This window comes from Hylaeus volcanicus, chromosome 6, assembly GCF_026283585.1.
Source record: "Hylaeus volcanicus isolate JK05 chromosome 6, UHH_iyHylVolc1.0_haploid, whole genome shotgun sequence".
Classification (NCBI taxonomy): Eukaryota; Metazoa; Arthropoda; class Insecta; order Hymenoptera; family Colletidae; genus Hylaeus; species Hylaeus volcanicus.
The window spans coordinates 2,112,443-2,128,504 of record NC_071981.1 but is presented as its reverse complement, the minus strand read 5'-3'; the positions used below and the strand labels follow the sequence as shown (position 1 = coordinate 2,128,504).

Here is a 16,062-nt window from a genome sequence, read left to right as displayed (position 1 = left end):
CTGTGTCTCTCTAAAGTAAATTTATCATTTATTTATTTTTAGTCTTCCCTCAGTCATACGTCTGGTCCAACCTTTACCTAAAGAACATTCCTAATGTTAGATGTAGAAGTTAATTCTGTGTCTTTCTAAAGTAAACTTTCTAAAGTTCTTAAAACTAAAATTGTAAGTAAGTGAAAATAAAAAGCACAGAATTAATTTCACCGTCTAATATTTAATCCATTCTTATACTTGCTACACGGTTTCTTCATTTGCACTGAAATACAACTAACCGTTCTCCGTTCAAACTGTTTTCAACTTTTTACGTCTGGTATTCGATTAAAAATGAATCTTCGCGGATTCGCCCTTAGAAGAATTCGGTTCGCTCTCGCGCGAAACGTACCTTTCCAATTTCTGTCCGCGATACGAGAGAACCAGCGTCGCGACACTCCATTTTACGCGACGGCGACGCCGGCCTCAGTTCCACGTTTTATTGCATCTTAAAGTGAATGGAATTCTTCCATAGAGAAGCGGCGCGGAGAGGGATAGCGGGAGTTCGAGGAGGGGAAGAGTCGAAGGAGGACGAAGGAAATCTCAGTCTTTCCGCAGCCAGGATTCTCTCGGCTTTCCTTCGGATTCCTCTTAGCCAATGGAGCATAAACTACGAAAGACCTCGCCGGTGTACCGGCATTTTATTTTTTTCGCGAGGACGTAATCGCGCGGGCTGCAAGGCGACCGCGTGTCGTCTGTCTCGCGCACTTTCCGTCCCGGACGCATGTCGTTCAATGAATGGAGTTCATTTTGCCGCGGTTAGGTGCTCTCCGAGTTCCGAAACGTGAACCACTTTTCCGTGGTTCAACTACTCTGGGGTCTCGATTAACTTTCAGATTTGTTTTAACGAAAACCACAGGGCACATCGAGCTGAAATTTGGTACGTTACTCGATTCGTGCATGGAGACATTACGCAATTTTTATGCATCATTCATGCCGATAATACTGCGAATTGTATGCATTAATGTATGGGTACACTAATATGGAAATAAATAATAAAAGAAATATTCGTAATGTATGTGGAATATATTCTATTAATTAATATATTAGCATGTATTTATCATATTCTCTTTTTATAAAAAACGCATAAAATCCGCAGTTCATGTATCGTTAATGCGAGAGAATGATTTATGTGAAATGGTCGCCCCTCCACTCTGTAATTGAAGATAAATAACCCAAACGGATTGTGTTGCTTTTTACATGCGTGGCTATCATCCCTTTCACGGCTGATTAATAAAAGTAAAAAATTACGAAACGTCGATTCGAAGAAACAACAATTCTTACTACAGTATTTTTTTTGTTTTACAATGAGATAAATGCAGATTCGTTGCGTCCTGTCACGCGAAGTTCTAAATGTTACCGAACAGGGTCTAACGAGCACACATTACGGTGCAATTAGCGTCTCGCATAACGCGTTCCGAGCAGATGAAAGTCATTGTCAAGATCATCGCTGATCGGGGACAAATATTCAATCTCTCAGCCATGGAAAATCCTCTCCTCTTTCTAAACAGGCCAGTTTAAGAAGCCCTGGTCTATAGCTACAGCTTTTCTAGGATATGTTTTACCTCGAGGACAAATATCATTCCGAGGAGCCACAGTAATTACAAATCTATTATCCGCACTCATAGTGGACAAAATTTAGTAGAATAAATTCGAGGAGGATTTGCTGTTAATACTGCTACATTAAATTCTCGGAGTGCAACCGTTGCATTGAACAATATTTGTTTTTAAAAGAGCATTTAGACAAGTGCCTCGAGCCCCGTGCGATATCAAGGACCTTTCCGAATGTCAATGTTCCATCAATCGTAAATGGGTCGCCGCGACAAGTTCTCCTTCTCCGTTCTCGCGTGAAACACCGGACCGCCTGTTTCGTGCACCTGCCATGTCAACGAGAATGCACCGTTATGCAGCTCGCGAGGAATGCATCGAAGCACGGCGCGGACAGCCGAGAAAACGTGTTCCGTTTGACGGGGAAAAAGAAAGCAACGGCGGGGCGCCGGGAAAGGCGGGATACCCCCGAAATTATTGCCAGCTCCGAAGCACCGAAATTTGCGGTCGGGAAGTTGCGTACGGGGCCCCGAACCTAACACTTTTGCATAATTTCCTGCTGTCCGCTGTTTTGTGCCCGCGAGAATGTCGGGGTCAGCTGCCTCCTGACGCTCTGGAAAGAAATCCTCGAAATTGTCCGCGTGGGAAGCGTTCCAGCGTTCCTTTCGGTGACGTAACCTCGGGAAACGTTCCATTTAGACGACAAATTCGAATAAGGAAGAAAAAATAAACGAATTTCAATCCCTTAATCCGGGGAATAGTAATTAAATTTTACTCGATGCGCGTAGAGATTAAATTGGAAGCTACGATCGTCGTGTAACTATGTTTTTTATTTATGAATTCAATATTCCTTAAACTGAACTAAATTACTAGGTGATTATTCAACTTTTAATTTCACACGATTCCTTAGTGCCCCATTCTTTTTCCGCGTTTCTCGTTTAGGTTTTACTCGTTGTCTTTTATTCAAACAAAATTTCGTTCGTCTCTGCTTCGAGAGGCTACGAATTTTTAACGCAAGAGAGAGAGTTCGTAGAGAGAGTTGGATTAGAAATTCAATAACGAAGACTAATGGAAGGATAGTGCAGTCGCATCCCCGGCCTAGGCGAGGTCGCTATTCGAGAATCATCTCGAAATAAAATATGGATATAGTGCGTCGTAATTAATTGCGAATTCGACGCAATCAGGTCTTATTGAGAAATTTTGCCTTTGAAGCGTCCAGACAAACAATTCAGGCGCGATAATGGCGCCTATAAAGACGGACAATTAAATTTCGCGGTTTAATTAAATTCTAATCTCGTGCCACGGTTCGAAACGCTCGAACAAAGAATCTCGCCCGGTTCAGGGATCCGTCGAATTCCTCTGCTCGAAATATTTTCTCGGGCAATTAAACGCGATAAAGAACATTGTTAACACGTTCCACGCAAAGGGGACACTTTCGAGAGTACCATTTCGAATTCTACTAAGATACATTCCAATCGTCAGAGATCATAAGACTTTTTTAAAATTAATTTTTCTAGAATTTGTTGATAACATACATTCCACGCCAAGGGGGACACTTTCGAGAGTACCATTTCGAATTGTCCAAAATTAATTTTTCGGTGCATTAAGCCCCGTTGAATGAAAACGATTGCATAAAAGAATATTCGAGACTTAGATGAAACATCGATCGGTTTTTTGCATTTCGGTTAAAATTGATCGACACCCACGAGCCGCGAGAGCACAGGCCATTCTTTATTCGGCCGACACAGCGCGAAATCGTATCATTTTCGAGGAAGGAGAAAGCGTACGCTCCGGCGCGAGCCGATTCAACGACCTCGCGAGCACACGCTCGATGCTGGCGCAGCGAATGACCTCCGAGTGGCAAATAGTAAGCAGATGTCAACTAAATTCAGACCAGAGACGAACGGTACCCCCCGTTGGCGCCACCGCGAATTCGCAGACCGCTGCTCCCTGTGGGCGTCGAGTCAAAGGGTGCAGCGAGCGCGGCTACCGGAAGTGTCGGCGATTAGCGTTACATATGTAAACAATAATCAAGTTTCGAATGCGCCCGACCGATTCACCGCGGCACTCAAGTCTCAAGTGCATCGAAGTATCCGTGACGTTTCAAAGTTGCTGGAATTCGGGTTCCTGGACTTCTGTCTGAGTGTCCAATTACCCGCATTCTAGAATATTTGGGATCCACTGGACGTTGTTATACTCTGGGTTAGGAGTGGAGAACTCGAGGCCTTACGAGACGTTTAGTGAGATTGGTTTGCATATTTTTTTTTAACTATGTATCTTCTCGGACGACATGTATTTTGCACAATGATTTAATTAGCTCAGATTAAAAGTACATGATTTTTCAAGCACGATGGTAAGAATCACCGTTATCTATTACGTGTCACATTTTACGTCGCAGGGATATTCTGGGAATATTTTTAATTCTATGCCGTCTGGTGTCATGAGAAAACCATCAGTCAGTTTTATCAAACGAAAAAATCTCGATTTGATCTGCGGGCGGCATAGTGTTAATGTAAAATAGCACAGAGTATTTGGATGCGTATAATAATTAGAGCGTACATTCTGTGAAAGTACAGAAAATTATTCAAACGATTCGAATCGAACGGCGGAGAAAATGAATGTTTCAGAGTTCTGCGAACAAAATTATTTTATCGGTCACATAATTTGCACTGTTACACACGCGACTGGCCTCCGACCGAACCAGAATATTAATGTTCGCGCTATGATATCATAAATATCGAGGTTAATATGAAAATACCGTTTCGAATTTCGCGAATATTTATTCGTAAAACGGCAGACGCGCATCATTGTGGAAAAAATATAACTACAAGGCCAACGAGTATTATACATATTCTTTTCAGGAATCAATTGCTTTTCCGACATTTCGCAGCTCTGTATTCGTGCCACTGAAATTCCTGAGCTAATTTCGCGAGCTAAAATAAAATGCTTCGCACGAAAAGATTCAGCTGAGTCGTACTAAACAACGAGACTGCTCGAATGAAGAACATTGTACTTTTAACCGCGGACAGATACCATCGGATGAATTATTCATAAGTCCCGAATTCCACGATGGACAATAAAAAAGTGCCGTTCCGCGGATAATCGTGATAAACATTTTCACTGTGATTAGCGTTGCGTGGAGGGCTGTCAACGTTGCACCGTTGTCATCCTGAATCATAATTTTACGTATTAGCGAACCGGACACGTGATTAAAAAGTTTCGTTACGAGTTATCGTCGTTACACAACGGAAAACTTATTATTACGAAAGAGTCGTCCCTCGAGATGAAAAACCGAAGGACAGGTACAGATTCCGTGAACTTGTGAGATATCTCGACGAAGCGCAAACAAAATAATTGAAATATTCAAACGAGGACTGGTTTCTACTGATCAATTACTTTCCGTTTCTTTCGGATCCTTAAATTAAATATAGTACTCGGCGTCTCGTAATTATCGGGATTTAAACATTTTTTTGTCCAACTTTTATCAACGAAACGGTGAAGCTTACACGCGGCAAGAAAGAATCGTAATACAGAGTTCGCTTTGGAACGCGATAACTTCGTGAAAAAGAATCGCCGACTCATTAAAAAATTACAGAATTAATGGTCAGACTCCAAAGTTTATTGTTACGTCGATAGGAGCAAAGGCAAAAATTGTTCATGCCACGTGACTGAACGTTGCATGACCTCGAGCTTGAGGAATATTCAATCGTTCGACACGATCAGGAAGTCGTGACATCGCTTGCGAAATTAGCTTGACAGGATTTGAAAATTCAAGAATCACCATAATAAAAAATATAATAAAAATTCGGAACCATGATGAGACTTGCGTCATAAAACGAGGAAAAAATCAATCGTTTTCGAGGCGAACAATGATGAAAAAAAATTAAAAGTATTGAAATTTGAACAATGTAAGTTTTACTCAGAAAAATCAGAAAATGTTACAGAAACAATGTTAACAAGGAAAACGGTGTTTTGTTTCAGAGAGAAAGAGTACATTTTCGGTTCCATCGCGTGTAAACTGTTGACACGCTTCGATAGATCTATCTGTTGCTGGATGAGAATGTCAGGAATCCACGACTCAAGGGGCAAGGTGGCCGTGGTATTCCGAACCGAAACGGCACGGAAAACCGTCCAAAATGTTAATTTTCTAGCTGTCGCATCTGGACTGGCACAATCACGGCCTTTGGCCGCGGTCTGTATAATTGACAAATACCAGTGACGTAACGCGCGCCTGCCGTTGGCGTTCGTGCGACGTACGTAGGTAAAGCGCGCGCGTCCTCGAAAACTGAAATAGTTATGACTTGACGTCGCGATAAAGAGGAAAAAAAAAAGAAGCTCTCAGGTAAGCGGCTCGCAGCGATAGCTTATGTAATCTGACAGAAGCCTCCGCGGTTAGGCTGCCACGGCTAGGCTCTCGAGACTCCGCTTTTGCCCCACTTTACGTTTTGGCAGCGACTTCGCGGCCGTTTAACCTTGCCTATCGCCGATCAAGTTCGACCAACGGTCTCCTCTTTATTCAATGGATCGCAAACGTGCACTGTCTGTCCACGTTTGAAACTTCGCGCGACACGCGTGACGCAATAATTCCCGCACTTGTAGCAACCACGTTCTTCAGCGTTCTTTCAAAGATAAACCACTGGGTACACGTTTAACGAAAATTTGAATTTGAATTTCGGAGTGGTATATTTCACGATAACATGCGGAAAAATGTATTTGGATATAAGCTTGCCTGCTTATAAGGATATAATATGCGCATATAAGTGGGGACGGTATATCTACGATGAGAGTGCAGAAAGTGAAGTGGATGGTTCGAGTCAAGATCGGAAACGTCAAAATTCATGTACGAGCGAGGCTCCGTTATCAATCTGATTGTACTCGTTACCTTTAGCGATTCGACAACCTGTGACAACACAGCCTTTGAACAACCTTTGGTCAGTCACTAATTTTCATGCACAAGATCGTTCGAAGGACGTGTTCAAAATAACGATCAGCTGATCGCGATATTCAACCCTACAGGCAATTTTGTCGTACCAGCAAGGAAACTAAATGATAATTTTGCATACCATATTTCCTCTAAAAGGAAACGAATTGCACAACCCATTAAGCTTGGCTCGAACCACGAACCAGCCGAAAACACACGTTTAATCTGGAGAGAAGTGGCTCGTTGAAATTCGGCTCTACCTATCGCCAACAGCCTTTTAACCTTCTCGATTCTGGATTTTCTTGGTTGGATAAAAATAATTCGACACGGCTCGCGTGAAAAATATTTTCACTGCACTCGATCTTCCTCTACTCGCGTGACGTATGCTTTCGAGCACGCATTCGACTGATAAAGGGGAGCAACGAGAGTCCTCTGACGCGGAACGTGAAAAAATATTGTTCACCTATCGATGACACGAGCTCGGAATAAATATTTGCGGTAAATTATTCGTCGCAGTTAGACTCGAGTGACTCGTTGTTTTCTCGTCAACTGCGTGGGGACAATTTGTGCATCGATGAGAAAATACTGAAGACCGAAAGTCGTTGCTCCAAAAAAGGCTAGACTAAGAAAGAGGAGGCTGATTATCGCGATGATCGGTTTTCTGGTTTCGCTAGTCGAGAAGCAAAAGTCACTGTCCACCGATAAACATTTAGATGTTTCCATCGCGATTCAATTTGACTGGCGAGGAGACTTTGGTGTCGCGTCGTTCACCGTCCTTGAATTATTTTTACATAATATAATTAAGACAAAATTCCAGTATCGATTATTTATTTTATTTCTGTCGGGAGATACTATGTTGTCTCGTTCGTTTTGTTTATTATCGAATGACTCACGGCGGACGTGGAACCGTCGAACTACGAAATTTCTCTCAAATTTGAATAACAAATAATACGTCAGAGAGCAGGCGAGTATCAATATTAATGTCTCTGGAGGCGATTCTTTGCACATTCGGAGTAAACATACGTTTGAAACGTACGTCGCGAAAATACAGCGCTATTTAGGTAGCGCGACAAATATTAATGGTGAATATTATTAATTGATGGCGATGGGAATTAAATGTGTCACACGAAATATAACGTTTCTTAATTCATATGGGAGAGCGATATTGGTAGAAGGTACATAAAAGTAAGCAGTAAGGAGTGGAGAATTTATTGTATTTACGAAGAAATAACGAATTTGAAGTAACGAAACAAAGATGAAGCATCGAATACGATTGTTCGTAATAGGAAGATGAAGAGCAGAATTTTAGAATGTTTACATTTGACGAGACACGGAGGAATATCGCGAATTCTTTCTCCATTTCTATCGCATACAAAAACAAAATTACGAAATTACCTGGTGGACGATAAAACGTGGGGACTTGACCAGGGGCGTGGGTGGTGTGACCATTAACGGTACACTTGAAAATGAGATCGTTCGTGGATTCGGTAGGCGATAAAAGGTAATGTTCGAATATTTGAAATGTCGGTCGGTAATGTAAACAGAAACGGCGTGTCGCGCGCGCGATGCCAGATAGACCGCATGCATCGAACCGGAGCTGTTCTAGGTGCCAGTCGAACGCGTGTCTTGATCTGGTCGCTGAATTCTTGAAAAGAAAAAGTACGAGCTACCAGTGGCTCGGTGGCAGTACTCACCTGAAGATCATGACAGCCGTTATCCCTGTGACTGGCAGCACGAATCACCCCTGCACGCCACCCCCACTCACTGATCTTATTCACCTTTAGCTTGGTGAAACCACTCACCGAGAGAAACCTCTTTCCCACGATCTCTTCGCGAAACTTGTACGCCATATTATGGATCGACAACCGCGGCGGGTCGAATCCGCGAATTCGGATCGGCCAGCCGGGTCTTCCAATCACCCTTTCTCCTCCTCTATCAACGTATCTACGTCTCCTTCTCTCTCACCCTGTCTACCTTCTTCCTTCCACTATCTCAGTCGTTCTCTTTTCCTCTGTTACGATCCTCCGGCGAGCGTGCCTCTCCCCCAAAAAAGAAAACCCCCACGTAGCACTGAACCGCGTTGAAGAACAACTTGGAGCACCTGATCACCACTTCGTTATTTCCCACCAAAACACCAAAACAGCACGGCCCGCACTCCGGGATCGCTCTTCTCCTCGTGATCACGACGGGCCGAGAAACAACAGGGCCATGAGGCGCGCACGATTCTCCTTTCTCTCCCTCTTCTTTCGACAGTCGGCCAGCGCCAGCACCAGCACCAGCAGCACCACAGCCACTCCTTGCTCCTACGTGCACGTCTGGACAAAACAGTACCGAAAAATCGTCGCTTTTTTTCCGTTTCCTTCGTCGCGCTCCTTTTACAGCGCGCTCCACCTGCGCCGTCTCCCCGTTCACGGTGACGGTGACGATCACGATGATCCTGGCACCGACACAGGATTTCGTCTGACCACTCGCCACGTCCAGGACCACACCGAACACGGGGCCAGAGGGGGGAGGGGGGGTGTGGGGTGTGTGTAGGAGATGGGGGGACACTTATCAAACACCGTGTATACTCGGTGCACACACTATTCGGGTGACGGTAACGGCGGCAGCGCGGTAACCAAGCACTCCGAACGGTACCAGTGTGAACGTAAGAGTGACGCACACATGACCGGCCAGTGATATCGCGTAGCGCGCACTGCGGGCGGACGGCAGGGAGGCACGGCTCCTTCCCGCGACTCCTGCCGCCCGCCTCCCCCCACCTCCCCCCTTCCCCTTAGAGTCCACCTCCCTCGCCGTCCCGTTCCTCCACCCTCCGACCCGTCGCCCTCCTGCTCCTCCACGGCACCTCCATCGCTCCCGCCACGCCGCTTCCTCGTCTCGCCGCACCTCGCCGCACCTAACCCGACCAGCAAAACCCGTGCCGCCGCGGCGCCGCGCCGCACCGATACTCCCCCCTCACCCGCTATTCCTCACCCTTCTGGCCGCACATCTCACCACCGCCACCCTCCCGCGCAACCCAAAACCCCGCGGCACACTCCGCCCAGCTCTATCCTCTCTCATCTCTTCTCTTTTCTTCGTTTCTCTTCTCCTCGTGTTTTCTCCCGACTCTTTTCGCCTCGACGTTCGCCGCGACGGCGTCTCGGCGACCCGTTCTCTTGCATCGCTCGCCACCCATCGCAACCGGGAGCGCGTAGGGTGAGAAAGTCTAGGGCCGTAGCACCGACCGACCGCGACCAAGCCGCACGGGGCCGCAATTTTGCGCGGGAGGGAGTGTGGAGGTGAAGTGACGACTCGAGGGTCGCGTTACGACGACAGGCTCCCGAGGGATCGGGCGCTTTCCATCGTCGCCGATAGCTATGGCTATCACCGATCCTCTTTCTTCAAACTTTCCCGACCGATTCGGACGTATCACGTGCTTGCGATCCGTCCGCCCCGTTGAGGACCAAGCCGCGTGGTAAGACAGTTTTTCGTTGGGTTATCTATCCTTCGAAAAGTGAACCCTCAGGGGCTGCAGCTACGTTCTGTCGTAGCTACAGTACGGGTTTGACGAACCCGAGGTACCCGAGCCTTTGTAGGACCCATTGTAGGAAACATACTTGGTCTACACACTGTTTTAAAATAAACCAATCAATCAGTCAAGAAGACTAGCAATCAAACTGCACAAAAATAGTCAAGTTACAGTTCGTTCAATAACAAATTCTAAGAAATCCAATAAAAGTCCTAACTATGGGAAGGGTCAGGGGGTCCCAACAGACTTACCAAAACATCCACTATAAAGTTTTGCGTGTTTCATACTGAAGACATTGGAAAAACGAAAATTTAATATTTGAAAAATGGGAATGTGTTGTTCATTATTCGACACTTCTCTACTAACAATAATACATAGCAGGTTTTATCGGATTTTTCGTTTTCAGTGGAACAGTTTTGCCAAGCTTCGTTTAATCCTTTTATTGGATTGTCCGGAAAATTCATGCCCATTTTTAAGAAAAATTCAACGGCATATTTGAATTTTGATTTATATTTATTGAATTATATATGTACCATTTTGTTCCACAACCTTTCCACCTGTTAAGGAATGCAGACCTGTACCGTCTATTCAAAATTGGCATGGACTTTCCAGACAGCCCACTATTTCATCAAGCTCTACATGGCCGGTTGGACTAAAGGTTAAAGTTGCACAGAAAAATCTTGATGCAATAGTATATTTTTAAATAACTTAACATTGTTTAGAGGTCTTGAAAATCGTTTCAATTACTCAACATAAATTCTAGTGATTATACTACCACCTTTGCCACCGTACGACAGTCTCGACATTCGGAATGTTTATTATTTTTATTAAGCGATTCCGAACTTGACGAGTTTATCCCTGCAGTTTCGTCATTCGTTTTATTTATTTGTTTATTAGAAGACGTTTCGTTGAACCTAGAACATGATGTTACATGCAAAAATGCCATATTTATTCTTCGACGATGATTAATTACGTGAAAATATATCGCATGACACGTTGTTACCGTCGTGCTCCGTTCTATTACAAACTGCGTCGATGATAAACTACAACTCGACGATTATTAACGCGTCACTTTACGTCAATGAAATTTTACGTTAGGTGGAGCGAACATGCTCGCGACGTGTGTTGCATTAATCGTAATTTAGTAATCGTTGCCATAATTTCTTAAAATCTAGCGAGACAAATTTTACGTTAACCACATCAGATGAATGAAACGAGTAGGTTAACTAAGTGCATAGAATTTTAGAACACGTATACTTGTGCTTTACAAAATTAATCGATTCATGTTTTTGTTTTTGACTGATTGGTTGTTACTTTGCTAGTATTAGGTGAACCGGAAAATAATGTCGTTTTTGCAATTTTATATACTTGTTTATCGTTCATCAGCTCATTGATTTTTATCGATCTGCCATTGGCAATTTGCACGCTGGATGGCAAAGGGTATTGATAACGGGAGCGATTATACAATTAATAATTAAAAATAGAAATTTATAACAAATTTGTTTGAATTTAATGTAAAAGAAACGACATTACTTTCCTGTCCACCTAGTATTTAACGTATTTACTATTAGCAGAGTAGAGGGACTTTAGTTTATTATACATACAATGGGTGTAGAATGTATTCGTACACCGATCAATTTCCCAAAAAACTTTTGCGTGAAATTGTAGTTTCTTAACTTTCTTTCTTATAATCAGTGATATTTTACACATTCTCGGAAGTCTCTAAGATACGTATAGTCCAAACATCATTTACTAGTTAATATAATTTGTGAAACTAACAACAACAAAAAAAAAATGCGAAAAATAGGTAAAAGTATGGAAGCAATAAGTATTTGACGAACCATTTACGGTAGAGTTTGTAACGTAAACACATTAATTTATTGCTCCGTGCGAGTTAGAAAACATCAAATTTCCAGGAAATTACTTTTAAACAGTTTTACGTATACTTATTGCTTCAACATTTTTATCGATTAATTGTTCTTTTCTTGTTAATTTCGCAACTTAAATAAATAGCTATTTTCGTTTGTAATCTATCTATTCTAGAGATTTCGGAGAATATGTAGAATGTCATTGTTTATAAAAAATAAGTTAATAAATTACAATTTTGCACAGTTGTTTTGGAAATTGATCGGTGTACGAATACTTTCTACACTCACTGTACGTCCTTGTACAACGATAACAACCACTGAAAAGACGTTAATCCCGTCAAGGGTATTCCTAGAATTTCGTATCGCGTCGAGTTAAATGGCCTGGTGTTCGCGTCGCGCGCTCGGCACAGCCCTGAGGTCACGTGACGAAAACACGACGTGACGTCACTCGCGCAGCAGCAGCCAGCTGCCAGTCCAACATGGTTGACCTGTGAGCAGCGGTGGTACAAACGGCCGTCCGCAGTAAACGCTTGTTTCTTCCAATAGTGCGCGTCTCCAGTAACCGTTAAAACCGTTAATATGATATCTTCGATCGTCTCGCGACTCGTCATGTGAGTATTGTAATTCTATTGAATGGAAAACCGTGGAAACAGTGCGGAGTACACCAGTCAGCTGCGCCTGAATGCTCGCCATCGTTGACCCAGGGTTGTTCGACACTTTTTCACCATTTACGGTTCGTTTTAACTTGGCTTCTCTCTCCCGTGTACAATATATCGACTATGTATATTTTTCGATCGATTCTCTGAAACCGAGGCCTGTTTCAACGTGTCCTAGGAAATCGTTCTCTTTTGTTTCGGCTCCTTTTGGTCGAAGAAACGCCAAAAGCGGGATACGTCGACATTGTCGCGAATCGGATCGAAGGTGCAGTGCTCGCAGTGAAATGTTTAAACAATCGTACGCTAATCTATCGTCTCGATGTCGAAGAAATTATGTCACCGCGTCGTCGCAGCGCGACCAATGATTTCCATGTTTGGTTACGAATTCCACGACGACCTCGGTTCCGATTTCTTTCCGTCGTTTCGAAAATCGTAAGACGAACGATGGAGGTATCGATTCGTTAGTGAGAAGGGTCAGTGACGGTTGATTCTTCGACGACAGAGGCGTCTCGCGATCCACGCTTAACCTAGGTAAGAGAAAATCTTCTTTACGTGCCCATATTAGGCGAATCGAACGGTAAACAAGGTGATTCTGGCTCGATCGAAGGACGCGAGTTACGTTTCCAGTGAGCGTTTCGTTTAGGGAAAAGTACGTGTCTCGGTTCGGTGCGTTCGCGTGTTACGTTAGTGCAATAACGACGAGCGCATCAGTGAAAGTGTATAATCATCGGCATCGTTCGTAGTCGCGAACCTAACCTAACTCCGTAAGTTTCGGGTCTCAACACCAGGCGCCCAACCTACCACTGCGGACGTATACTCGAGTTGCGACACCTTGCGCATATCCGTGACTTTTACTGCCGATCGAGATGTCATTCTGGTAAATTTAAATCGCATAAATGTTGCATTAGCGTTAACGAGCCACGTGCCAAAATATGGATCAATCTTTTAGAATATGCATCGACGATACCTCGACACGTTGACCACGATGTCACCCATACATGGGTGACAGTGCTGTTTACTGAAGAAATACAAAAATTAATTTTGAAAGTTAAATATCAAAGAAAATGAATTTACATGAAATATATTTGAATTTCGCTGAAGTTACAAAAATAAATAGCACAATAAATGCATGATTATGTAGTCTCCAATAGTCAGTAAATAAAATTTAATCGTAGTAGAAATTTTTCAGAGTATTAGTGTGACGGTCAACGTGTTAATAGCGATAAGGTCGTCGGGTTAATAGAAATTTAATTAAACTCGTCGTTGCTTCGTGGTTTCTTGGTTTCCATGCGAGCACGATGCCTCGTTTCACGAGCTATTTAGTCGATGCCATAATAGAACTTGTTCGAGCACGTTTGGACATGTTCCATGTTCTGGATTAGTATAGGTACGTCCTCTCGGTCTTTATTCTTTGTACCCATTTTCTACACGGCATACCGAGCACGTTTAAAAATAACCAGACTTGCTCGAAGGAGGACAAAACGCTCTCCCTTTAATTCGGAGGGGAGGAATCGTATTGCGAGGCCTTTTGTGGCACACCGAGCATTGTTGTCTCCGCGGCCGTTGCCATCAGCTGATCGTGTGCGTAATGCTGCGTCACAATGAGATACGAACATTCGTATGTTTATCTTATCTGGCCAGGAATTATGGTTCGTTAATCGCGTCTCGGTTGCTCCAGGGCCGTGCTCGTTGTTTATATTTGTGGATCAAAGGTACCAGTAGGAAAATCTCGAGTAAATATTAGGTTGTTCAGAAAGTTCGTGGCAATTTTTTAAAAAAACTTCAAGGGCACATTTGAATTGTAGTATACATTTATTTATATGTATATTTGTTGAATTACACAGGTACTATTTTGTTCCACAACCTTTCCACCTTTTAAGGGATGTACATATACAGTGACTGGCAGAAATATTCGGACACCAGTGTATGGTTAGCTTTATGACTTAATATCGTAGTTATTAACAAAAGCAATCGTCTTCGTTACTTTTTTCAATAATAAATCATTTATTAACATTATTAAAGATGTATACATTAATCCAAAAATTCACATAAATTACATAATAACAATAAACAAACGAAAGAATACCGCGTTTTCGGGTCACAAAAATATTCGGACACTATAAGGAATAACATTTATTAATTAAAATTAAACGTTATATATTCCACATTAATATTTTGTTGCAAATCCCTTTTCTTTTATAATATGTCTCAATCGATTCGGCATGTTAGAAATAATTTTTTTTAAATATTCTGTCGAAATGAATGCCCATTCTTCGTGAAGCCTAATTTTAAGTTCTTCTTTGGAACGAATGGGTGTCTTGCGAATCCGTTGGTTCAACTCATCTCATAAGTTTCCTATAGGGTTAAGGTCTGGTGATTGTGGAGGTGGATGAAGGACTTTGGGGCAATTATACAATAAAAATTCTTAGACAATGCGCGACTTATGTTTAGAATCATTATCCTGGTAAAATTTAAAATCTTCAGCAATCCCCATTTTTTCTGCACTTTGTTTTAAATTGCTTTTTAAAAGATACAAATAAGCATTCTTAACCATGATGCCATCGATAAAAACTAAATTGCCAACGCCGGAAGTCGAAATGCATCCCCACACCATTACAATGCCTCCTCCGTGTTTTATCGTACCCGAAAATGTGATATTCCTTCGTTTCTTTATTGCTATTATGTAATTCGTGTAAATTTTTGGATTAACGTATACATCTTTAATAACATTAATAAATGACTTATTATTGGAAAAAGTAACGAAGACAATTGCTTTTTTAATAACTACGATATTAAGCCATAAAGCTAACCATACACTAGTGTCCGAATATTTCTAGGAGTCACTGTATATGTTATTTGTTTTCAGCCATTTCGACATATTCCGACCTGCACCACCTATCGATAATTGGCATGGACTTTCCGGACAACCCAATAACTAGTTGACTTGTCAAAATTCGATAGTTGGAGTTAATCGTTGAGTTCAATTCTGAAATCAAGATTTTGAGTACAGTCAATTTAATCGAGTATTTATATAATTAAAACTTGTATGTAAATGAGAACTTTGAACACTGACATTTCGTTGGAAATAGGATATTGGGTAATTATAGAGAACAGGTACATCCTCACCGATTTCGATGATTTTTAAATATGTTGTAGAAATCAACATTTTGAACAAGTTTTTCCTATACATATAACCGCCGCTCGGCCTTAGTTTCCGAGATATTTGCAAAATGCCGTTGCTACTAAAAACAATGAATATTGCGTATAGATACGCACTGTGGCAACGTGCCTATAGGCGTGGAGTCGTCAATCGTCGATTGTTTACACGATTGTTTAGGCTCAGAAAAAAATCTAGTTTACACTGACGTCGTTACTGAACGGATTGCTTCCAACGGATTAAAAATTAACTTGCGTGAATATTTGACTATATGCGGTAGATATGATACACTGATTTATTTCATGGTTGAGAACCATTCTGGTTTCGTTCTTCACTTTTAAATGTAATCAAACGGAAGTAAGTGGGTATGGATACAT

General features: G+C 42.4%; 2 protein-coding genes across 8 annotated transcripts in view; one reads left to right on the top strand and one right to left on the bottom strand.

Moving 5' to 3' along the window:
• Positions 1–9,183, bottom strand: part of LOC128878833 (probable JmjC domain-containing histone demethylation protein 2C) — a 257,594-nt gene extending 248,411 nt beyond the window's left edge. For all 4 annotated transcript variants that reach the window (XM_054127388.1, XM_054127391.1, XM_054127390.1 and 1 more), the window contains exon 1: positions 8,191–9,183. In XM_054127388.1, coding sequence (XP_053983363.1) covers positions 8,191–8,346 — 156 coding nt within the window. In that variant the 5' untranslated portion in view covers positions 8,347–9,183. The remainder of the gene's footprint in view (positions 1–8,190) is intronic.
• Positions 9,184–12,256: 3,073 nt separating this feature from the next.
• LOC128877949 (uncharacterized) overlaps positions 12,257–16,062 on the top strand; it is a 37,123-nt gene continuing 33,317 nt past the window's right edge. The window contains exon 1 of one of the 4 annotated variants that reach the window (XM_054125646.1): positions 12,257–12,483. Coding sequence is in view for 1 of the 4 variants with exons in the window: in XM_054125651.1 (XP_053981626.1) it covers positions 12,452–12,483 (32 nt within the window). In the remaining 3 variants the exon portion in view is untranslated. The other 3 variants (XM_054125651.1, XM_054125647.1, XM_054125648.1) reach the window with 3 other exon arrangements.